This window comes from Lampetra planeri, chromosome 30 (assembly GCF_965212315.1).
Source record: "Lampetra planeri chromosome 30, kcLamPlan1.2.h2, whole genome shotgun sequence".
Classification (NCBI taxonomy): Eukaryota; Metazoa; Chordata; class Hyperoartia; order Petromyzontiformes; family Petromyzontidae; genus Lampetra; species Lampetra planeri.
Genome location: NC_136136.1, coordinates 379,659 through 404,713, shown reverse-complemented (window position 1 = coordinate 404,713; position 25,055 = coordinate 379,659). Strand labels below are relative to the sequence as shown.

Sequence of the window (25,055 nt, the reverse complement as noted above, 5' to 3'; positions counted from 1 at the left end):
GTCACCGCCGCTGAACACAAAGCTTGCTCTCCGTGCGTGATGACGTCACGGCTCTCTTCCGCCGTCGTGACGTCAGCACGCCGCGGGAGAAACGCGTTTGGTGAGGCGCCATGTTGGAAAGGCGAGGGTTAGACGCGGCGGCGACCATGGTGGTTTTTTAAGGTTTATTTTAACGACAAAGCTCCCTCGGCCGCCTGGGGAGGCTCGACAAGACGACAATAATATCGTAAGTGTTTGCTTTTGGAGACGGTAGCTCTCAAGCCGCGTTAGTCGCTGTTGAACGGGACAATAGTGGACCTAGGCCGCAACGCAGTAGGGGCTTCCTTAAATCACGCGTGTGTATCTCAAACATCGCTGGATTGTGGGAGAAGCTGCTTACTCTTCGAGTGATGTCGTGCTCTGATGTATTGTGCTTTGTAATGATTATATTTGTAGAGTCCGAGGTGTGTCGTTGAGTCGGGACCGCTTTGTGAAGCTTCCCGCGTTCGGGCCGCTAGTCTAGTGGTACTCGCTGGTGTAGGCCACGCGTGGTAAGTATTTGTAGTTTTATCGTTTAATAACAACAAATCTAATTTGTTAAGCCACTGAGTTATTGTTGAATGGCTTATACACGTTATTTAACGTGTAGTGGTTGTGAAAACTGACTTACATCTTCATTGGCTCTTAGAGCGCGTGTGTTGTGTAAGGGTCGTTCGCTGGCATTGTTTGTTGCTTGAGAAATGAAAGTGTTTTTTTAAGATACCACGTTTATAATCATTACCTTAGCTAAAATGTCTTAACCTAATTGTTTATAAGAATAGTATTGAGTTGTTGAATGCTGAAGACGTTCTCTCCTGTAGTTGCATGGTTACATAAACAAAAGACGTCACGATTTACTTTGGTTGAGCTTGTTTCAATGCTGTCAGGGCGACGGGTTTGGGAGGCTTTCATCCAGCAGTTGAATGATCGTGACTGATAATACAAACGCATTTAGCGTGTCCTCGGCATTGTGCTGTTTACCATTCTTATTTATTAAACGATGACAAACGTGGAATGTGTTCATGCCTGTGTAATCGGACTTGTGTGGGAATACAGTGTGGCCCAAAAGTCAGGACACGATGTTTTATTTATTTTAACAAATCACATAGGGTAATACCATTTATTTTAACAAATGTTAAAACTCACTTCCTTGAACACTGATTCATGTAGGACATTTGAAATTAATGTAGGTCTTTTTTAAGACCACATGTGTAATCTTTAAGCATCATCAATTATATTTTGTCTCAATTCATTCAATGTTCTTGGTCTATCTTTGTAAATGTCATCTCAAAAGAAAGGAGATAAATATATATCAATAATTATAATGGCTACAATTTTAACTTAAATAATATACAATTAAAATGTTTAATACCAGTATTGACTTTTGGGCAACCCTCTGAGCTGCATGGTGCTGTGAATCGCAGGCTGTATCACTTTAACATGTGCACACTGGAGATGAATTCGTTTAATTTTAAAATGCTGTTTTTATTTGTTTGGAAAATCATAACTTATTACTTTATTTACATTTGTTACGCGTAACTGATTGTTCAATACAATCTGAAGATTCTTAAAAATGCAACTCATTGTACCCCTGCAAAAGCTATTCATATAGACCTGTGGCTGGTTGCATAGAACGTAGGTCTGAGACTACCTCTCCCTGCACATATGGAGCAGAAAAAGCAATCTTATGGATTACTATCTCTAACTCCTAAACTCAAACCCTCTCCCCTAACCCTTAATCCCCATCCGAAACCCTAAATACGAATCCCCACAAACCCTCACGAAAATTTAAGTAGTATGCTTTCATATTTTATCAACGAAATTCTAAAGCGTGAATTAAATAGGACCACTCATGGGTAAAAACCCAAGGAAGGTCTGTGATAATAAATATATCCTACGGATGAAGAATTATGTGGGGACAGTAGTTACGGTAGAAGATAAATAAGTTGTAACAACATGGCATGGTTGTACACTATGGTACTGATTACATTCTTAGTACAAATTGCATCACATTAATGCCAAATGTGAATGAAAATTGTATACTTTTGGTGTTAATTTTATTTTAAACCGAATGTGTATATTGAAGGGTTTTTTTCATGGATACAGGTGTCTTGTGAATCCAATTACTAGTGTGCAAATCAATGGCATAGAGGTACTGCTACGAACCTAGTCACCTGAGTTTGATTCACAGCCATAGCAAACAATGGCAAGTGATATCTTTCCTGACTGGTCCTTGGTCGTTTTCCTTCACCAACCCGCACTTATTAGTATGGTGAAAGAACCTAAGACCAACCCCTGATGGAGAGACCTTCAGCCATTAGTGTATTCACAAATGGATGTAAATTATTATTTCGCTATTATAAAATCATCAAAGCTGAATGACAATGCGTTTGCAGTGAACTCCCACAATTAGTAACCTCAACTCACGTTATGACGTCTTTTTTGTATACTTTAACAATTTTTTATGAAATAGTGACTTACGTAATTGGCGTTGTGTGAGACTTTGTGGACATCTTAATGTACAATTTGTATACATTAAATTTTTAAAATTTGAAAAGGCATATATTACATTATTCATCAAAGCATTTAAATACTGTGGTTGCAGTGAGATTTTACGTGGTTGAAGATAACTGGGCTTGCTTTGGAGACTGGCTGGCCTTTAAAGCCTTTCATTGGGCACCCTGTGAATCTGATGTTCCGTTTCTGTGAGTGTTATCAATATAAAAAAATGTGTTCAATAAGTACATTCATTGGTTTAATACTTGACGTATTTCTCATAAAATACATCACCGATAAAAAATTTAAACGATATGGAATGCCTCTAAAAAATGTACTTTGCCTGTTGAAACCACTGGGTAAATGATGTGTTAGCAATATCATTGATGTTAAATACTTGCATACAGTGCCTGTAGTTAGATGTAAAATATGACCTTCATTTTTTGTTGTTTTGTCTGCTGCTGCAGCCTTCTCATAATGCAGGGATCTCAGTCTTCCCAGTCAGGGAGGCAGCATGGCATCACGTCGCCCATCAGCCTGGCAGAGCCACGCGAAGCCGACCGTGTTCTCACACGACACCTCATGAATACTCTTCTGCCATTTGGGGTCTTTGAAGAGGAGGAGGAACTTAACCACCGGTAAAGGAGTAGATTGTGCTTTTGGTTGCATCTTTAATTGAAGGTCCATCTGACTTGTATCATTGATTGTATCCACCATGACCATGGCTTATCAAGCTCTTCTCGCTTTAAGAATTATGATCTACTATTCCTTGTTTAACAATCTCTCATTCATACGCACATTAGGCCACTGTCAACACACCTTATGATTCGTTACCATTAAAACTGCAGTGCATCACAGACTGGAGTTTGAGAGATCCTGCCTTGAAGGTTTAGTGCGATGGCTTTTATTGCATTGGTTCTGTACCACCATTTCCCTTAAAATAAATTGTTTCTATTACAAACGTAATTTACTCACTCTTTCATTGTCTTGGATGTAAAAACTTGAATAATATTTGTTTCTTATTCAATGTCAAAGCAACATTTGTGTAAACAATTCATGATTGTTATTTTTTCCATTAGTTATATCCTGTTCATTTGCAATGCATACAATTGTGTAAGAAGTTCCCTTCCAGAACAAAAATTAAATTGTAAAATGTTCCGTCTTCATTACATGACACCATCACTTCTCCCTCCCTTAACCCCCAGTAACTATATTACTCATTGCAAATTAACAAAAAGTTAAAAGGTGGTCAAAGTTAAGCTTTATACTGAACATTTACTTCCTTGTGTGGAAGTTCAGTAACAATAGATGTTCTTACCGTCCATAAACTTTACTTGATGTTATTACGTGGAGCTAGACGCAGATCGAGTGTTGTTAAATGCAAATCATGCAGTGTTGCGGAAACTTTGGCTAGTACAGAAAATGCCCATTGTGAAAGTCTACCTGCTTTCGTGTCTTGTGATTATTATTTGCTTTATTTATTGAAGGACAGTACATTTGTCACAGATTGTTGGATAGACAGGCATTATTAGACCATCTTCTTTCGTATGGCATTGTGAAAAGCAACGGTTTAAAGTTTTTCTTAACGATCGTCATAGTTGAACGCAAAGGTTCCTCATCCAGTCCAATGATGTGGTTGTTGACACAGTGTGGATTTCGGCGATACCGCCAGAATGTGCATGGATGGAGCATTCATCGGTGATGTGGTTGATGGTTTGGACTTCTCCACGGTCGCTGTTGGGCGATTCTTTGATCTTCTATTTATGGAACGTGTACACGCATCTGCCCTGTTGTGTTTGAGTGCGGTTCAGCGTGGTCCGTCCTCGTGGAAGAGACCATTATTGATATAGTCTGGAATATGATTAATGTCATGATGGAATAGGATTAATATGATTATAAAGCCTTATTAAAAACATTGATGTTGTCTGACCCTTGACCATTGCATATATTGCGATGCAACTTCCATTGACCCAGGGAAAACCTGCTATGAAAATTTCAAGTGGGATCAGTGCATAAGCCTGTGTTTGGATTTTACATTTTCTTCAAGATTGTTAACTATTAGACGTGTGTTTTTACAGGATGGTTGTCTTGGGGAAATTAAATAACTTGGCAAAAGCATGGGTCCGAGAAGTTGGTGAAAGCAAGGTAAGCTACAATATTAAGACAATTGTAATAAAACAAAATTATCACAGTTGCAATTTTACAAGTTGGTGCAAGTTAGGGTGCAGTTTAAGCCAATGCACTGATATGGTGATGTTTTTTTCTTCTGCAGAATCTTCCACCAGCAATTTTGGAGAATGGCGGGGGTAAAATATTTACGTTTGGGTCCTATCGGCTGGGAGTTCACACAAAAGGTAATTGTTGTTCCCGTCTTCTTTGAAGCTTCATTATAATTGTATTGAAAGGAAAGATGCCACCCACTTTTTCCAAAAATGAGGAAAAGTTATACAATTATTTTTGACCTAGTCTGTGTCAAATATTGAACTCACTCACTTAACAATTAAGAGTAACCTGTGTTGTAAGTAAAAGCCATCTTGTTCAAGAATGGTTATTGATTCATATCAATAAACAAAGTGACGTAGCACATCTATAATTATAACCCGCCGCTGATGTATTTATAGGTGCCGACATTGACGCCCTGTGTGTTTCGCCGCGACACGTGGAACGAATCGACTTCTTCTCGACTTTCATCGAGATGTTAAAGAATCAGGAGGGAGTAAAAGACCTCCGGGTGAGAACTTCTGCAGCACCTCACAAGTTTCTTTTTCTCGTTGGGGAATACATACATTTTCCTGTATTGAATGCATTTAATGGCAACTGTTAGTCTGGTCGATCAGGTGTACAGTATGAATCCATTCCTCCAGCTGCACCCTCAAGCACACACCATGCTGTTCCTCTCTTCATTTAAGATCACCTCTTTCCATTCACACTGCTAATAATAAAACAACACAAATGTCTTGATCTGGATGTCTCTCATCATGAATTGTTCAGCATGAATGTTTAGTGTCAACACAACTGTAGTTGAGTCACAAGTGACATGAGTCACCCATTGTATGTTTTTCAAATGGAAGTGGTAGGCCTTGTTAATATCTCACAACCCTTTAGCTTCACAGCTGTGTTAGCCTGCTAGTACCTGTGGCAGAGTGTAAAAGAGAACCCCAAATTACCGTATTTTCACGCATATAGCCCGCATACGCATATAACCCGCAGACGCATATACCCTGCACAAATAGCGTTTTGTGTAAAAAAGAATCAGATATCCCGCACCTCCATATACCCCGCATGCATTCGTATCTTTAACGTCGTTACCGCAACTTGATTCCATCATATTAATACGAAGTTTACATTTGTAATACATTCCACTATCAGTTGTTAACATTAAAATCATAATGTGCACAAAGAAAACAAACTAACCGGAAACGAGTGAACTTAAAACAGTAAATAAGTAACAAAAGTAAATATCCAATAAATAACACATAACTGGTAGATAAGTACAGTTTTAGCACTGGTAGATTGCCAGACAATAGCGGCACTATGGTAACTCCGTCGCCTCGCCCCCAACCCCCCACCTCTCTCCCAGCTCTCCCATCGCCGGTAAACAAAGTGCGCCCACTTCAAACATTGTCGTTTCATTGTACAAACAATTCGAATCATTTAAAACGTGATAACATGTGCAATTTTAGTGTGAGTGGTTTATTCAGCAGTGCTATAGTCAAAGGAAAGTGTTGCATAGTGGATAGTCCCACCATGAAAACATTAAACGAGTTGACATGTCACACGTGTAAAATATTTTTGGGATATCCCACACCTCCATAAACCCCTCGGGGTCTTGTTTTGTTTGTAAAAAGTGGTTTACCCCGCGGGTTATATACGGGAAAATACGGTATATCGCCATATTGATGTTCTTAAATGTAGTTCATGACTTCCGATGAGGTTTGAACAAAATGTGAAGTCCTGTATTATGCTCATTGTGAATGTGATTATTTTGCCAGTTGTGTTGGCCCAAGCCTATAAGATACTCAGTCAGGAAATCACGTAGATGTTTGGTCTCTTCATAGTGCAGGTTTGCTTCCAATATGGACGCAGTGAAACTAATTTATGACCTTTTGTCCTACAGTCTGTGGAGGATGCCTTTGTACCTGTCATCAAGCTTACGTTTGACCACATTGAGGTAAGAAATGAAAATCCACCGTGTTTTTAGTTGCACAAAGTGATAAGTAGCAGAAGATAAATATTTAATACAAGTGTTATTCCCCAGAAACACACTAAACCTCTGCCATATAACTTTTGTGCATATTTGCGCGGACAGATTTTACTGCATGGAAAATAATCATTGCATAGTTTAATTACTTTTCATTGTGGGATGTTGCAAGACAACATTTTGGTACTGTCCTTGTTGCAGCATATGCTGGATGATGTTCAAATGCATTTCCGGCTTAACATAGCTTTGGAATTCAGCACAGTTATTTGTAACGGCCTTCGCCCCAACAGTATGAAAACGTTATTTAAGCCGTTCAATGCAGTGAGAAGTAGTTTTGTGCCATCCTGGCTGTGTGCCGATTCTTTCTCATTGTTTAATTTCGTGCATCTGTTGCACGCCATCACTATCGCTTGTCTCGCCTCGCCCCCCAAACACCTAGATCGACGTGTTGTTCGCACGGCTGGCTCTGCAGGTGATCCCCGATAACCTAAACCTCCGTGACAACGCACTACTCAAAAACCTCGACATCCGATGCATCCGCAGCCTCAATGGTAACGTGTGGCAGCAGTGAGCTGCAGTCTTGTTGGAGTGTAACAGGCTGCTCTGTTCAGTTTCTGTTTTACACCCAGATATTTCTTGTTGTTGCCCAGTCTGCCCTGTGCTTACGTTGATTCATTTTAAGGTGTTTTTAATGTGGTTTTATATGTTTGGTTGTGAAAAAACGCATTGCATTTATTAAATGTCTGCTGTTAAATTATTTGATTGAAAATGTAGATAGAGTAGTTTGTGACATAACCGAATAAACTTCTTTGGAACAGATTTTTGATATGCTATGTACCTAAATAATGGAATTCGCAGTGGTACAATTCCATTGAGATCACTGACTTGGGCACAATAGTAACATTCGCGTTCCAGCCATTGAGCAGGCGTGTATTTTCCTCGGAGAAAGTGAATCCTGCATTTATAACCACGTTGTTATTCTCTTGTAGGCTGCCGCGTGACGGATGAAATTTTGCACCTCGTGCCCAACGTGGAACACTTCCGCATGACGCTGCGCGCCATCAAGCTCTGGGCAAAACGTGAGTGTTGTATTTCAACATGTCACTTGTACAATCGGCTTTATATTCATTATTTCGCACCTCCGATTAGCACGGTTGGCTACGTAAGGTGCGAAAGAAGTTCAACAGACATACGCTATAGTTCATCAATGCTTTGGCTTCTTAGTCTAATTTGTAGATGCCGCAGCTACCGTCTGATGGCCGTTAGTACATACGGTGGGACTTATTTTCGCCGACGCAGCAAGTTCACTGCTCAGGTGTATAACCCTCACCAACAGTAACAGAGAGCATGCCAAGGGTGAGAGGCAAAGCTTTTACTCTTGCCCGACCGAGAGCTCTGACAAACCCCTACTGGTGTTTACACACAGCGATCCAACTTGTCTCGGGTACACTGCCATGATCTTGATGCACGTTTGAGTACACAGTGTTCCCGGTCAATGTTGACTGAATCCGTTTTAAATAACTCTCCCGACTTAACGTAATGTTAGCACAAAATGCTATTACACTTCAAGTTTCGAACAAGGAGTAACTTTTTTATAATAAAAGAAGTGGCTAGTGATGCCAGGTAGCATTGATACCACCACATTTCATCATTGCTTCCTTCTGTTATGTCTCTTAGCTCTTTTGCACTGTCAACACCCGACATTTAAGGTTTTCCCTTACAGTATCCCACTACCTAACTGCAATGCCTGTCTTAATAAACTGTTCTCCACCCTGTACACTTGCTCCACCCATACCAATCTTCTCTTCCTGATTACATATTTAACACTTAACACATCCTACAATGAAATTCCTAGTATCCCATGCATCCACCAACGTTTGCACATGTTTAACGACGCCATGGTGACATACGTTGGCGTGTGCGCATTATCCTGCCCGATGTTGCCCAGGCCGTGGGATCTACTCGAATATGCTGGGCTTCCTGGGTGGCGTGTCATGGGCAATGCTTGTGGCACGAACCTGCCAGCTCTACCCCAACGCCATCGCCTCCACCCTCGTGCACAAGTTCTTCCTTGTCTTCTCCAAGTGGTGAGTGGCAGCTGCATTCGTCTGCTCATTCGCTAATTCATTTATTCAATACATATGCCTTCTGTAAACCAGCTGACAGTGCGTTGTTGAAAGTGAGTAATTTATTATAGTGAACTTGATTAGGTGCAGTAATTTGTTGCCTCGCATGGCTTTCTTGAATTTAATTAATAGCCTAAGAGCTAGGTGAGTGCGTGGACGCCAGGTCTCTTGTGCAAAGGAGACCCACTTGTAAGTACAGGATAAATATTATCACGTAGAAAATCAGTCGAGAGAGCACAACAATGTAAATAGAACAAGGCAATAAAATTCAAAGTGCATTTCTTGGGCCGATGGTGACAATTACACATTACCGTAATGGTTGAAGCCTCTCCATAGGATGACTGCTGTTGACTGCCCCACTTTGCAGTTTAGTAGGACTATAGTACAAACAAGCAAAGCATGAAAACCAAATAATGTTTACATTCATGTGATACCATTGTCTCCAATGAAATAAAAATGTTCAGCTGTGATGATGTAAATTCCTGTGTTTCTGCAGGGAGTGGCCTAAGCCTGTCCTTCTGAAACAGCCCGAGGAATGCAACCTCAACCTGCCTGTGTGGGACCCACGGGTAAGCACTGCTTGTCACAGCTCAGAGGTCAGATGTCCTGTCATGTTTGCTTGTTGTGTTCCACATTCGATCAACTTGGCTGTCTCTCCATCACTGGTTTTGGAATTATAATTAATCTTGTATTCCTGCACATGCATGTATGTTTAGCATGATATATTTTTTGTATGAGTTGGTCGTTATATCATTGATGTGTTATTTTTTTTCGCAAGGAGTTACTTTGTTTATTGACCCTTCCATGATTTTTTTCCCCATTTCTGGCAGACCATTCCTTTCATTACACTGGCAGCTTATATGTCATCATCTGCTGGTCAGCCTTTAACACATTTGTTTGGCCACCTTGATTCTTGTCCACCCAGGTGAACCCAACAGACAGGTACCACGTGATGCCCATCATCACACCTGCGTACCCTCACCAGAACTCCACCTACAATGTCACCATGTCCACACGCACCGTCATGGTGGAGGAGTTCAAACAAGGTGGGCAACAGGGTGCTCGTGGGAACGACGATTACCTCTCCTGTTGTAACTTCTGCGGGTGACTCGGTTGTAGTTGTGTAAATGGTTTCACCACTCTTATTCAATCGACAAGTCCCACCTCTTCTAAGATGTATGGCCAGTGTTGAAGAGTCGGCCAACTACCCTCTGAAGCTCCCAATAATGGGGAGGCCCTTCCTCCGGCTGTGGCGTGAGTGGGAAATGGCAGGGCTGCACCTTCACCTTTTCATGTCATTTTGCAGGACTCGCCATCACCGATGAAATTCTGATGGGCAAAGCGGAATGGAGTAAGCTGTTTGAGTCGCCAAACTTTTTTCTCAAGTACAAGTAAGTTTCAAATGTGTAAAAGTTTCAAGGGGCATCTTCCTGAAATACATTTGTATTTTTTAACAGGTTAATTTAAACCTCCTTTGTGTCAGGGTTTGTTTCTCGAAAGTTGATGGTCTAAACCTGGCCACAATTAACTGCACTATAATGATTTTATATAACTTGGTGTTTTACTTGAATTAGGCTTTGGGCATGAACATGTGTAAACATTAGAAAGTTTATCAGAGCATGCAGGAATAGCTTCTGGTGTTGGATAAGAAAGGCCTATTGAAGCGACTCCAGAAGTAGTTCTGTGGTGTCATTTTCCAGGGCCCTTTCCTGAGGTGATACAAGGTTCTCTTGACTGAAGGAGTCCTTGAAGTATGTCTATTTACCTCCTAGCATGGCTCCATTAGCACTATCAAGATATAGTTATAGAAATACAAAAAGTGTGTTTTCTAAAACATCTTGGATCTTTTACCATGATTAAAAGTTTTCATTATCTTGTAGGCATTACATCGTACTGACGGCAAGTGCACTCACGGAAGAACAGCACCTCGAGTGGTAAGTCCTGGATACCGTTCGGTCTATTTATACACAAACCTTTTGAATGAATACTGCCTTATACACGATAATATATAAATAGTAGTTTGTTTTAATGACAGGCAGCCATTCTATCATCCTCTACGATGTCTTGTCAACAGTCAAATTGATCTGACATTAAATACCAATAATGGTTATTGCAGGAGGTAATTTAATTTATATTGCCTTTTTAAAATTTTGAAGTTTGAACGCATGAAAAGAAGTGCGTGAAATTGTTTACATAATAGACATTAACAAATAGTAATGATTATATTGTTTATGTTGTTGAAGGCCTAAGGACAGAGCGCTTGTATCTCTATCAGTGATATTGTAACTGAAATAGGTTTTAATCGTCACAAGCTGGTAATGCAACTAATGAAATCGTGACACTGCTGCTAACTTGACCGTGTGTCAGGGTGGGACTCGTGGAGTCGAAGATCCGCATCCTCGTTGGAAACCTTGAGCGCAACGAGTACATCACTCTGGCTCACATCAACCCGCAGTCCTACCCCGGCCCCAAGGACAACCCGGACAAGTAAGCGGCGTGCTGAGCTCCCCTTCCCTCTCTCGGCAAACCCTGCACACTGATTTGCAGCAAGTGCCGAGTCTGCTTCACAGTGCAGTACAACGTGGGTTTATAGTCTCACTGGTAGCAGCGAAGAAAAGTGGTGAAAACACTGCGCAATGAACCTGGTTATCTGAGTTTGTTTTATGGCCACAACTAAGTGATGAGTGATATCTAAACCGATCCATCCTCCACCAAGCAATATGGTGAATAATGGGCAAACAATGTCCATTACCAACGTAAAATTGGGAGGCCTCCATCCAGAAGTGGATTAAAATATGACGAAATTTGTTTTATGGCACCACATCTTCAAACTATTGAAGCTGCCTAGAAGATACAAATCTTCTCTGCAGTTTCCTTGGAATATGCTTTCCTATAACATTTCTAGCATCCCAGCAGAAGTTTTTTTAACAATCTGACTGCTGATGAGACCATGAAGGTTGAAACTGATCTAGTTCTCACTTTAAACACTACAAACATTGAAGGTGTAGGCAGCCAGTTTGAGAAGTTCTTCCAATTGGCAGGTTCTTCATGAATTGTATCTAAAACTACATGATTGTGCAAAGTTGTAACGATTTGTATTGTTTTAGTTTTGTGCTCACACACAATCTTAAAAGCAAGGATGCTAATCTTCATAAAACATTTTAGATATCTTCTCGTTTTGGTATTTCAGCTGTTGATTTCTATAACTTTGTTTTCAACAGGCAAGGCGTGACAACGGTTTGGTTCATCGGGATCATCTTCAAAAAGTTGGAGAACCCGGAGAATGTGAACGTGGACCTGACGCTAGACATCCAGTCATTCACCGACACGGGTGAGTGCTCACCCACGGCCCTGGTCTCTTCTGTGAAGTGGTTGAGGTCGATGATTACTGTAGAACGGACATTACATGAACCGTGGCTTTGCGTGCTGCAGTTTACAGGCAAGCTGCACACATCAGTATGCTCAAAGAGGGCATGCAGATCGAGGCCATCCATGTCAAGAAAAAGCAGCTCAGCCAGTTTCTGCCCGGTGATGTTCTTCAGAAAAAGAAAAAGGTACCTGCTGAACATCAAGGATTTTACAAAATTAAATACCATTCTTTTGTTGTGGTTCAGGCATCATACCTCACCAGCACTTGTTTTCTTTTTAAATTCGAATTCATTCGTAACTGGTTTCATTCACATGATCCATAGCATACAGCACAGCATAATTTCATTGATTTGTGTACTTTTTTAAAGCCAGGTCAGAGCCCATTTCAATTAACCATCACCTTTTCAAGGATGACCTGGTTAAATCAAAGGAAAAACAGTAAACACTTGCTTAAAATGTAAATTGCAACATTGTAAAAAATACAAAAATGTAGCATTAATAACAAACATTCAACTAGAGCTTAAGCTTGTATTTATATACATTTTAAGTGATGTATCTGATATCGTTTAACCCCCCACATTCATTCAGAATCAGAGTATTTGTTTTATTTATCCTGGAGAAATACAATGAGCTATGAAGCTCTTTTTCACAGATGTCCAGTAGGTCAAAGTTCATATTGCTATGTCAAAGTTCATGTTGAACTTGCATATTTTCGAAACTCTGACTAAGTTTCCTATTATCCAGCTTAACCACGAATAAATATGGTCATGTTTGCTAGTTTGTTCACCTTCCCAAGACATTTCACTTGTCACTCGTCCCAGCATAAACGTTGTCACTGGCCATGGGGGGAGGGGGGGCGGGGGCCACTCTACATGAGCTCTGACAAGGACGTTCATGATTAACCCACCGACGGCTCGGCTTGCGCTTTGGCAGGAGAACGGGCGAAGTGGCTCGGCGCGCACCTCCCTGAACAGCGGCAGCGTGCTCGACTCGTCGAGGGACTCTGACTGCAGCTTCTCGTCGCCCACCATCATCCGTGTCCTCAACTCGGACAGCAACCAGCCGTCCTCTCCGTGCGTAGGCGCTGCTGATTCTGATGCTGCTGCTGCTAAGTGGAGCCGCATGCGTAGACATTTGTGGAGCCGCATGTATAGCGGTCGGCACACAAGGAGCACTTGCTGTTTTGTTTTATTCTGGTGAACGCTATGGTCCCCGTTGTAGATTTGATCTTTTTTGCTGTAGTCCATGACAGGGAAAAGTAGCTGTACATGACAATACTTAATATGAATTTAGTCAGTCTCCCTGTGGCTCAACAGACCAAGCTGTAGTTACTTTGTAAAATATTGGTTGATGTGTTAGCAGACAACACTTGTCGGTAATTGTTATCGCATAAAAATTGTTAAATCAGATTTTTTAAATCTCAGTCTTGTTGGCTGCCATTTGACAAAGACGAATGCCTTTACACTGAAGTGTGAGTTAATCTGCCTAAATTATTTAATACAGTTTGTTTTTACAGTAATAACTCTCTTTATGTTGGGGATGCGTTCCTGAAAAGAGCGACCAATATTGAACCGACGTCAATCAGCGCAATTTTTACAAAAGAGCTAAACGACAACGGATTGCATGCTGAAGCTTTGTGTTAATGTGTGCATCTTCATCCTAGACATACCCACAGCTGTATTCCACATTAATGTACAACAGTAAGCTTTATGATTAATCATCCAGAGTACAATAAGATGCAGTCCACTATAAAAAAAACACACAAATACAGTACACAAATACAGTACATAAATACTATATTGCACTCGTCAGTATTGTACATTTCTTTATGCTCGACACAAAGTAGTTCTTGACCAGGGTTGGTGGAGGCAAAGGCTGAGGTAATGGATACAAGAAAGAACAGATGCTGTCAGAGACGTAAGTGTGGGTTAAGGCAACAGAAATCAGGTAGTGGTATTCATAAAGTGACGACGAAAAAGGATGAGACGTAAATCAGGGTATTGTTGTAGAAAGGGGCAGGCAAAGGCCAAAGTTGATGATTGGGCACCCGGTAAAGCACCGCTAACGTTGATGTCTTTCCCCGTTCACACCGACGCGTGCCTCTCCTCCCCAACCCTCGCCCTTCACCCCCCTATCCGATCTCTCTTCCTTCCCGTCCCAATCCCCCTCCCGCCCCCCATCACCCCGATTCCCCGTGGCCCCCCACAGGGTGACCGGTGAGAATGGCAGTGTCTCCAGTCCTTCGGCGTCGCCCCCCGTGGCGGCCGACGACAAGTCGCCCTCGCCTCGGACGCCGTCGCCAGAAAACCCCAGCATGCCCGTTGCCGGCAATGCCATCCCGGTTATCTCCACCAGTAAGCTTGCTCATCACGGCAGTTAAAACCTGCGCCAAAATGTCCTAATTCTCCGGCAGTTTTAGTCTAGCGTGTGGCAATATGTTCAGGAGTTAAATGATCATGTCGACAGCGACTGGCTCACGACCGGAGGGCTTCAGGAGAGAGGTCCACGAGTTTTGCTGTTTATCCTCCATTGAAGGGGGCGCAGGCTACAGTGGTATGATAGCGCTCTTTCACGATCATACATTTATTGTTTCACATTGTGGCTCATATTTCTGTTTTATACACGATTAGTTTTCATTTTGTAAAATTGCAGCTGCGCTGTATTTATGTATGTTGAACTTTCACACCGTACAGAGCCAACAGTGCTAATCGGCGGTGCGGGGGAAGGACAACAAACTAAACCCAAATAATTTCTACAGAATTTAAAAAAAAATAGATTTAAGCTTCATCGATGGAAATGTTTACTTTAAAAGCAGTCACGTGCTCCATCCTCATGTTCTAATGACATCACTGCATTGCCATCAAGGCACAAACTGACTATTTCATGCCACTCGAACAGTATCTGATAAATGTGTATAAAGTAGATTTTGCAGACAGGAGACGAAACAACTTGCTGTTTTTGGCTTGATGTTCATGCAAGACATATACATCGTATGTTGTACAATTTTTGCATTGTTAATTTGAGAATATTAATTAATTAATTTGTATATTATTTGAGCTACATCTTTGTTATCTTCGTATGGGAGAAATAATTGTATTTGTTTTTAGTGTCGCATCGTCTTAAAGCAGATGAATTCTGATTGTGAGATTCTTCCGCCTTCCCCCAGGGTTTGTGCGTGTACTCCCCCCCCATCACCCCTCCCTTCAAGTGTTACGGCTGAGTTACCGTGCCACGTTTGCGCTCACAGGGCCTCTCCACGCTGCCTCCGTCCCATCGGGGACGGTCGTACGGGTGGTGACGCCCACGCGGCTCGTAAACACGCCGCCGCCGGCCACCGGCGCCGCCGCCACTGCCGGACATCCCACACCGCCGCAGGGAGTCAAGCGGCCGCAGTCGCCCGGAAGCAAGACGTCGCCACCTAAGCGGCACAAGAGCCCCCCGAGCGAGGCTGCCCCGGCTGGCGACTCGGATATGGACACTGACTCCGTGAGCCTCTCTCACCATCATCGGACATTTACTCTGGTCAATGACGACCTCCGCTGGAAAATAAGAAACAGAGGTGGCCGCTTGCCAAAGGAGCCTCATTATGGCCGTTATGGAACGATGAGCCGATACCGCTGAGGGCCTAGGTTCGCTATGGAATTTAGCCACGCGCAACTTAAACAACCTAATTTATTCTTATGGGTTTTTTGTGCAGTCATTGTCAGCTAGGCTGAGACCAGCAGCTGTGTCTACACTTGAATTTGTAACCCGAAGGACATTTCTTTTTGTGTTTACAAGTATACCTAGGTTGCTTGTACTGGGTTATCCAACGTGAGTTTGAAGCATTGTTCATCGGAAAATTAGACTTTCAACTTAACAAAGCAAACCAGAATAGGAGTATTGTGACATAACCATGTACTTTTAATACATCAGTGCAATGACATCACTAAAGTGCTGTGGTGTTTTTTTAAGTCTTTGTTTTCCCGTCTCATGAACGAAGCTTCACACTTGGGTAAAATAGCCTGGGACAGCTTCGGTGAGTAACTACAAATAATAACCTCTGCTTTTCATGTTGCATATTATTTTAAAATGTGTTCCCAGTTGTTGAGTCATTGGTGAACAGTCTCCACCTGTTCACAAATAGCTGCACAAAATTCCCATTGTGTTCAATTTCAACTTACAATTCATCGTATACTACCTCTAAGATTATTTGTAGTGTGGCCATGTAATTACATGGGTTTGATGCGGGTTCTCTGGTTTTCTTACATTTTTACACTGCACCAATGAGGTAACAGGGTAACACTCGCCCATGCAGCACCCTCCTGAAAGTCTGACACTCTCGTTGAGGCTTTCATGATAAAGGACTTGTAGGTTATGAAAGAAAATATCGATATACAAAATGTGTCTTTTTTTGCATCGAATGTTTTGCTTTGGGCTGATTTATTTTTCTGCACGTTTTATTGGGATTTTTTGCTTCATTTGTTAATAAACATTTTTCACTGCATTCCTGTTTTATTCCATGAAACTCGTAATGGGATTTTACCTGTACAAAATAAAGATTGATTTTACTTACAAGTGAGAGTTCATTGAAATTCGTTTGTAAATATTGCAAGAAAGACCTAATAATGTAAATGAGAGTATTTTGTGTATTACAAACGTCCCAGTGAGATGCCGTGCTTTGTTGGTCTGGATATTTCATTTTGGGCCAAACTGGTTTTTCAAGTGTGTTAAGCACATTCCATTACTTCGAAGCCAGTTGTGGTGTGCACGCCTGTAATCCAGCACATTGGAAAATCGAGGATTGGTGGATCATGCAGTTGTGTGAGACTCCCCAAACCCACTGGGATACCAAGTGGCCAGGAGATGGCAGTACAGAAAATGGGTTCGTGAGTTTACTCCGGGTACTCCGGTTTCATCCTGCACGCAAAACACTTCTAACAAAAATTCGTCAAACATTCCAACACGGGAACCAGCTGAAAGAGTCTTGAGGCTCGATGAGACTTTCTGGCTTGCATAAATAAATGACATTTCCTTGCAGTGTTAACTAGGGTAACGAGAGTACCTGTGTCTTTGTCATTGCGCAGCAGCCACTGAAAAACAGTGACACAGGCAACGCTGTCACGAAAACTGGCGCATCTGAGGACAGCGACATTCTGGTATGATCTTCCGCAAACACAACAGCAAGGCTTTTCCTAAATGGCACTGACACGTTTCATCCGTGGCCATGGAACATTTGAATTTTTTTATTTATTTAAACCAGGGCAGACCCAATTTCCCCGTGCACCCATGTCTAGATTAATTAATATGGATTGTTATTGTAAAAAAGTCGGCAGTTAATTTGCATTTTTGATATGAGCACGCTGGGAAATTCTGTATAGATAATCTGCAGTGTTTTGGGGATTTGAAAGTTTTGTACTACAAATGGAAATTCTGTACATTAGATGTGTGAATGTGTTTAAAGTGGCTTGTGTAAACAAGAGCTCGTTGCCAGATCCTAATAAAAATAATACTTGCTCGACATGTCTTCAGTTTCCACGGAAGGCATTGACCTTTGTCGGCCAAAGCTCCAGAAAATAATTCAAAGTTGGGGACTGCACTTTGTCGAAATTATTGTGGAAGCTCTGCAGATAACAAACTCGTGGATCCTGGATGGCAAATAGCCGTTTTTTACACATTGTTTCAAAGGTTCCAATGCTGGCAACCAGCTCCTGATTGCATTTTGATAAATTTTCCTAGAGCAGTTCATGCCGCGCAGAGTACTGTTTACACATACAATACGTAAGAGAAAATACTTCTCAGGGACGTGTAAGAGTTAATGTTACTGTTCTAGTGATACTGGAGATGTGTTTAGATGTTTTTTTAACGTTTTAGTGAACCCCATTCTACATTGTTCTGCTTTTTTTTTAACCCTAATAAAATGTTTGTTAATGTACGCTTAAGTCGTATGATCTCTTGAATTTTATAAACTCATTCAAAGTATCGACTCAAGCTGTCAACCTCATTCTCTGAATCAGTAATTGGTGTCTGCACACACAGCACTACCCATGTGTTGCATACATTTCATCTGACTGAAACTAAGTAAAGTGTTCAGCCTATTCCTGTAGTTGTGACAAACAATCCCAGTTTGCCTCACTTGTATTAACGTGCTCTGTCAGCCTTTTACAGACATTGTACTGCACTGTACATTACAAGTGAGGTTTTCACTGCAATACATAATCATGAGAGGCTTTCCTTTTACAGTTCTATACCCCGAGGTGGGGTTTTGTTTTCAAACAGTTGCCCATTGAATTCCACAGCAACCCATCGAGTTCGATTAATTATCCTTTCGTTCAACAACTACCCATCCCCTCCCACTGGCCCAGAATTAAATTGTTGCAAAGCATTGCCGTGATTAGATAAAAAATATATATTGTCCTATTTTTATTTTGGGATTCGATACATATCAAATCGTACAAGAAGATATTGAGTTGTAGCTATCATGTGATCCTCACCGTAACATTTAACCACATCTCAAATCATACCTCGGATGCGGTACGCGGGAGATGTGCAAGTGGTTTATAGAGAACTGGTCAAGCAATTGCAGAACTCTATGTGCAGTTACTGAATGGGAGGTGCAGCTGCTTGTTACTCTTTTGGCCAGAACTTGTAGGTTGACCAGGGGCATCAACAACCTGACAATGAGAGCCACTGGTAGGGCAACATGGTGCCCCTGGCTGTACATTTTGAGCTCTTGCAAGCATGGAAGCTGAGGTGCTGCGCTTAATCCTTGCCTGCCGTCCCGTGAGCAGGAACTTCAGGAGGAGACGACGCCTATACAAACAACCGACGTGCAAACGGAAACGCAGGTGGGCTTCTCGCACCCTCCAACGCACACACCATCAACATCCCTTGAAGCGTACTGTACATTATAAGACGATCCAAAAAACAAATAGGTTCCATATTGCAGATGCACACCTAATATGTGTGTCCCAGTCCGTCTGACACGTGTGACACTTTGTTAATGTGTAACAAATCAAGTTTGGAGTCCAGTGTGTCATTATGGTACTCGAGCAATATTACCGATTTATTTTTATAACGGCATCTCTTGAGCGCTATGACAGTGCCTGACCCTGGTTTTAAAAGCTCTGTTGTTGGGAAACCTTCAAATGTATGCTCAAGTGTGGGTGACTGGTGACATCCAGTGTGTATATTTGTTATAATTGGGGAGAAAAACCTCATGCCTAGAGATTGTCAACCCACGCGTGTGAACATTTGCACGTGTCCACGTGTTTTGGAGAATGGAATTTGTACAGACTGGTGTGGTTTTAATAACCGCACCTCTTTCACAATTTGTTATTGCTGTTCACATGCTGCCATGTGGAAAAAAACTATTTCTGTAGGTCGCCTTATTTTTATCACGATTCATGATACATTATTGCACATTTTGACGACTGAATACTGGTCTTGATCACATCCTAAATGGGTCACTTTGCTTGAAAGTTATACCAAGTGCCTTTTGAGACCCGCAGAAGCATATTTAGTGTCATGAATCCAATGACCACCTGGTGCATTTATGTTGGCAGAAACAGGCCAGCAACGAGCTGTCTGATGGCTCCGCGCCAGTTCCTACCGCCGTGAAGGTTGTAAAAAACTCCATCCGTCTCAAGCTCAACCGGTAGAGGCAGGTAACGCTGCCCCTTCTCGTGTGCCCTGCCAAAAGTACTCGCTGCACCAGTCGCCCTTCCTGGAGGGCGGTGTTGCTATCATTACTTCTTTTTTTCAAAAACATTTTTAGAATATGTTCCTTCGTTGCATATTGTCACACGTTCTTCGGAAATGCTGGAAGCCACAGGAAACCTGAAAATGGCGCAACATAAAGAGCTGCTGGAATCATTTCAGAACTTTTATTTTTATCCGGGTCTTTTTTTTTTAGCTTCCACTTTTTCTTCTCCGGCGGCGGTGGTAAGAAGGCCTCGTGCACATGAGAATGTTGGCCGAACTAAGAAGGAACATTTCTGCTAAAAATGTTGATACGTAAAAAGTTGGTGATTATTTAATATTCTTTCCTGTTCTTATTTGAACACGAGAGGCTTGTGTTGGGAGTGAGCAAGTGAGCAAACTTGTTTTTTTAGGCGGAACGGATTAAGGGGTGTCAGGGGTGCAGGGTGGATTTGGTTGGACACAGCAAGGTTTTATTTCTCATGGAATGAGACCCAACAAAAATCTAAAAAACATTTGGGGAGGTCATATGACCCCATCCATCTCTCCCGTCTCCCATCATGACACCAAGCTCCCCCCACCATTTAAATGTTTTAATGGTTTTCATGTTGTTGACTTATCTTGAATTTGCCATTGATCGAGCCACATTTTCGCAAACAATTGTTTTCTTGTTCTCAATAACTACATACGTGCAGCATATCATTTTCTTTTTTTTTAAATTTGCCTTTGGTTTTGCTTACAAAGACTCAAAAATGAAAAATCCTACCCATTAACAGTTTGAGACAACAATGTTATCCCCACTTTTAAATGTCCCGATAAAAAGACTAGAAGCCACTTTTGTAATGCATACTACTGTGCAATTTATTAAGGAAAACATTCAAAAGCATTGAATATAAATGCCCTCAAAAGGGCTCCTGTTCATAGTTCCAGTAAAACAGTTTTCAGTAAATTTCACCATGAATTCTAATGTTTGACATGAGCGGCGTGGGATGTGGATGAATACACACAGTGGCATTATTTGATGCTTGAAAGGGTGCATGCTTTTGTGTGTGTATATGTGGACAATTATTTTTTCATTTTCTCCCTTTTTATCATTCATTAGAGCAAAGAATATATTTTTTCCATTCATTTTAATGTTCATTGCTGCTTATGCTGCTAGACTGGATCGATCTGGCCACGTTGACGCTTGCCAATCTGCCTCGGCCGAAATTAACTTCTGTGAAACACTGGCGGGTCCTTGAAAGAGGGCACGTCTTGATTTCCTCTGCTTTGTCTCACTTATTCTATCAGGATGGCCGAATGCAATTGTTGGAATGCACAGTTGGCTGTGTCTTGCAGTTCCATGAACTGTTACAGTGGCTCTCCAAAACTAGCCGCGTCTTCTCCAAAGGAATGGGAATTTCATTGGAGTTGGCGCATTCGTGTAAAAATGTTTACTCTTTTTACAAGACATCACTTCTGCATTTGAAAATAAATGTGTATTCAGTGTGTCCATATTCAGTGTCCATATTCAGTGTTTCCTGTTCTGAAGGGAACTATTTGTCATGAGTGTAATATTCGTTTTACCACTACTCTTGATCAGATTTGATTTTACCTCTCAGTCATTCACTCACTGCTAGAGTTCCCATCTGGCTCATTTCATTGCGTGTTCCATGGCCGCACAGGGAGTGGATATTGACGATGATGATAAGCTCCGTTCACACTTGTGTGTACTAAGATGACTTGTAAACTTCTTTGGAACCATTGGAAAGATCCATTGTTTGGAGCATTTATGCAATATTTTTGCGAGCTGGTCATCCTTAGAATCCATTTATGCCCTTCGAATTATAGTGTGAACAAAGCTTGATGCATCATATTCCGCCATGCCTGGCTTCATTAAAGCTTCCGTAATATAAAATAAAAAGCATTGTAAAATATCCTTTTTTTGGGGAGTTGAGTGTATGAACTTTTTATTCAGCAGTTCCATTTAGAGCTGGAAATAAAGAAATCACTTTTCACTTGCATGCAGCATTGCAGTCATGGTATAACCATGAAAACACCGTTTTATGTTTTCCGCCATCTGGCGTTGAACAATCTAATCTAATTACCAGCTTGACAAGTTGCAGTTACATTAGGACTAAAGTGAGAGAGTAAATCAGCTTGCCCTTAACCTGCTACCGTACGCTAATCCTCATACACATTTCAAGCCTGTACACTTGAATAATTCTGGCGAATGAATTAACTATTTTTTTCATTTCTTTTCTAAAAAAACACTTTGCCTTGGCCTGAGCTTGGTTAGCCTCCCCACGTGAGTCTCCTAAAACGTCACACATGCAGCCGGGAATCCAACATTGACCTCTTAGATGTATTTATTTCACTTCATCCTAAATAATTCCGTAAGTCCGTTTTAAACATTTAAAATTTAATTTGTTTTATTCTGTTCGTTCCTCTTCGTTTTAACCTGAAGGTCTGTAATATATTTTACTAATAAATCAAATTGCAGGTTTTGTATATCTGGCTCCCTCTCCCGCCAGGGAGGGAGAGACGGATGTAGGGGAAGAGATCGGTCAGTGGTTACTTTTCCATTCCATTACCGCTCTCTCCTCCTCGCGATTCGTTTATAACCTGCAGGATGCGTTACATATTGGGGATGATATTTTTGTAACGGATGTCTGTTCTGGAGTTGTTTCTTTTTTGGGTTTCCAATAAACTTTAGAACATTTTCTAGTCTTAAAGCCGGTGTGAGACGCGTGTTCTTTGGTTTACAGATTTTTTTAAAAGTCCATTATTTTGTTTTCTTGGGTGTTGGTGATGTTCTGTTTTTCTTTGAAACATATTTCAACCCTCACATTTAACAGGCAATATAAATAAATAACACATGTTTCATCTTAAACTTTACATTTATCTGGAAGTGCACACCATACTACCTGTTAATGACCGATTCTATTTTGTTAGCTTGGAAATATTTACATGTCCCAACAGGCAATATGGTATAAAGTGTGAGTACCTCACTGCACAAACTGAAGTTGGGCAGTGCAGGTGAGATGCTAAGTTTCCATGCATTAAACATTCTAAACTGATCACTTGTAATTTGTGTTGTCTTAAGAGGTTACATCAAATATCTAAAACAGAGTGGCCATGCAACCAATCACATGAGCATTGGAGACTGTAGAACTTTTGTATTTTTATGAAGTGCAACCTTGTAACATAACAGTGCGCACAGATGTAAAATATTCTCAAATGCTTGCGTGTGATTGGCTGCACATCGCCCATTGTCTCGTGGCATTCAATCTGGGCTTGTATAAAGTGGGGAGGAAACTAATTAAATGAATCTTTGTTGTTGTACACCCAAAGTTGCACAAGTTTCATATAGGTTAGACAAGATAATGGCCCATTGATCAATTGAGTATTGTGGTCAGAAAAAAGTAATCAGTTACCGAGTCTGTACAATCTAAACCATTAGTCTCATGGTTCCAACCCTGTTTAACTCAGAAGCTGCCTTAGCATAAGCCTATTAAAATGAGTGAAACCGTTCATACGTAACTAAAGGAAGGGAATGAATAAGCACTGCATCGGATCCCGTCACGTTTGTGGAATTTATTCCCCACATGATTGCTTGCAAAAAAGGTTAAATAGGTACCTGCTCGCACCACATGCTGTCCTTTAGTAACTGCACACTATTGTTCCTGTCCTGTAGATACTTTAAATCAACGAAGGAGAATGGTAGAGCCGTTATAAGCTTGCTCGGAGTTAATTCTATTCATTTAGTCTGCATCTGATTTTGTCCACGTAAACGGCCATTAAATTGTTCACAAGAGCAAGCCATTTTAACCTGTTGGCAATGATGCATCATCTGAAGGAGTGTTACCAGGTTAGCGATTCTGTGTTCTTGCCCATATATAATCTTGGAGGGATTCGAATTGATTCAACTGCCACAAAGGTAGCGGAGTGGATTGATCTACAGGCGGTGATAATGATGATGCCCCTGAAGTTGTCGACTCATGGTTGGGAAGCGCTGGTTTTCAGCAATTTGGATGCATAGTGGTGTATCCATGGAAGGCACTGTGGGAATGTATTGAATTTAATTGGAACTGAATTGAACAGTAAGCTTTCTTAAAGATTATTACTAAATACTTTGGAGTTTGTGTCAATAGCCGAATATTAACATTTACTACCTGGCCATGTGGATATGCCACTGTCTGGCCAGAAAAATCTACTTTGCAACTTGAGCTTTGCTAGAATATAGTAAATTTACATTTGGTGATCTCTTTTGGCCTTTATGTCTATGAATTGAGTGTCTTTGTACTGTAATCTTTTAAATAAGTTGTCATGACTTTGCATTGATTTTTTTTTGTTTTGTAATAAATGCACCTTTGTATGTTTCTCTTCGATACTTCGCCGGTGTGTTTTAATTTGTCTGGAGATAGCATTTTGTTTATATGCACATTTAAACTGCCATAAATGGAGCGAACGTATGGGTATACCGAGTTTTGCATTTCACAATACAATTACATGGTCCCTTTATGGTAATGGCCTTGAACAGACAAGGTCCATATGTCATCATAGCCAAGATGCTGATGCCACCACCACAACTCGCCAAAGCTTTCTACCTTCTTGCTAGATCCCACAGCTGCTGTGACCTCCCAAAATCTGCCCTAAAAGTATCCCACAATCTGGTCTTAGGTCTTCCCCTTGGTTGCAGAAATCGTGGAGACCATTCCAAATCCTGTATCGATAACTGCTTAAAAAGTGGGAAACATTACTAAGAACATATCATTTCAAAAAGCTATTTTTACATAAACATTTTACTAAAAAAACGAAGATGGGGCGACCATTCACATGCAGCCAACTACCGGGTCGTGGTTTCATAAACTGCATGCAAATATTATTTTAAATGGTTATTCTTCAAAGAATGCCTCCAACACATTGGACTGTCTTGGATGTGGAACTTGCTTAGAGGCAACTAGTTCCAAGATTCACTTTTAAAAAACTCCACCTCCTGGAGGTCCTAAAACATCGACCTACTTGCAGGGGTAACTTTGTGCAACGATACTTTTCAACCTATTCACAAATGTCCTCGGAAACCACAACCAGGCACTTTTCCGATGCAGATATGTAACAATACGTAAGATTTCAGTCGCCTAGAAGAAACCTTGAAAGCTGATCTGAGAGATGGCCCGCTATCA

The 25,055-nt window shown here is 41.2% G+C and overlaps 1 protein-coding gene across 3 annotated transcripts; it reads left to right on the top strand.

Annotated features, from left to right (window-relative positions):
• The first annotated feature begins 60 nt into the window (after positions 1-60).
• LOC144728755 (poly(A) polymerase type 3-like) lies at positions 61-24,260 on the top strand. Of its 3 annotated transcripts, XM_078608375.1 has the most exons (23): positions 62-226; positions 2,624-2,723; positions 2,982-3,152; positions 4,593-4,659; positions 4,787-4,868; positions 5,136-5,245; positions 6,632-6,685; positions 7,155-7,266; positions 7,705-7,794; positions 8,664-8,802; positions 9,338-9,410; positions 9,767-9,887; positions 10,148-10,232; positions 10,722-10,775; positions 11,209-11,328; positions 12,063-12,172; positions 12,274-12,395; positions 13,144-13,283; positions 14,419-14,564; positions 15,458-15,696; positions 17,277-17,348; positions 18,981-19,037; positions 19,755-24,260. In XM_078608375.1, the coding sequence occupies exons 3-23, from the start codon at positions 2,992-2,994 to the stop codon at positions 19,848-19,850; spliced, it is 2,250 nt and encodes a 749-aa protein (XP_078464501.1). In that variant the 5' UTR covers positions 62-226; positions 2,624-2,723; positions 2,982-2,991; the 3' UTR covers positions 19,851-24,260. The 3 variants fall into 3 exon arrangements, with proteins under 3 accessions (XP_078464502.1, XP_078464501.1, XP_078464500.1); XM_078608374.1 differs by lacking the exon at positions 2,624-2,723; XM_078608376.1 differs by lacking the exons at positions 2,624-2,723; positions 9,338-9,410; positions 9,767-9,887; ... (9 more) ...; positions 18,981-19,037; positions 19,755-24,260 and having other exon boundaries at positions 61-226; positions 8,664-8,806.
• The last annotated feature ends 795 nt before the right edge of the window (positions 24,261-25,055 follow it).

What these genes read in the sequence shown, in the direction of transcription:
- LOC144728755 (XM_078608374.1), top strand. Translation starts at nt 2,992, where the DNA reads ATGCAGGGATCTCAGTCTTCCCAGTCAGGGAGGCAGCATGGCATCACG. An exon ending in AGGGAGTAAAAGACCTCCGG is followed by an intron (nt 5,246 to 6,631) that starts GTGAGAACTTCT and finishes TTTGTCCTACAG; the next exon opens with TCTGTGGAGGATGCCTTTGT. An exon ending in CATCCCGGTTATCTCCACCA is followed by an intron (nt 14,565 to 15,457) that starts GTAAGCTTGCTC and finishes TTGCGCTCACAG; the next exon opens with GGCCTCTCCACGCTGCCTCC.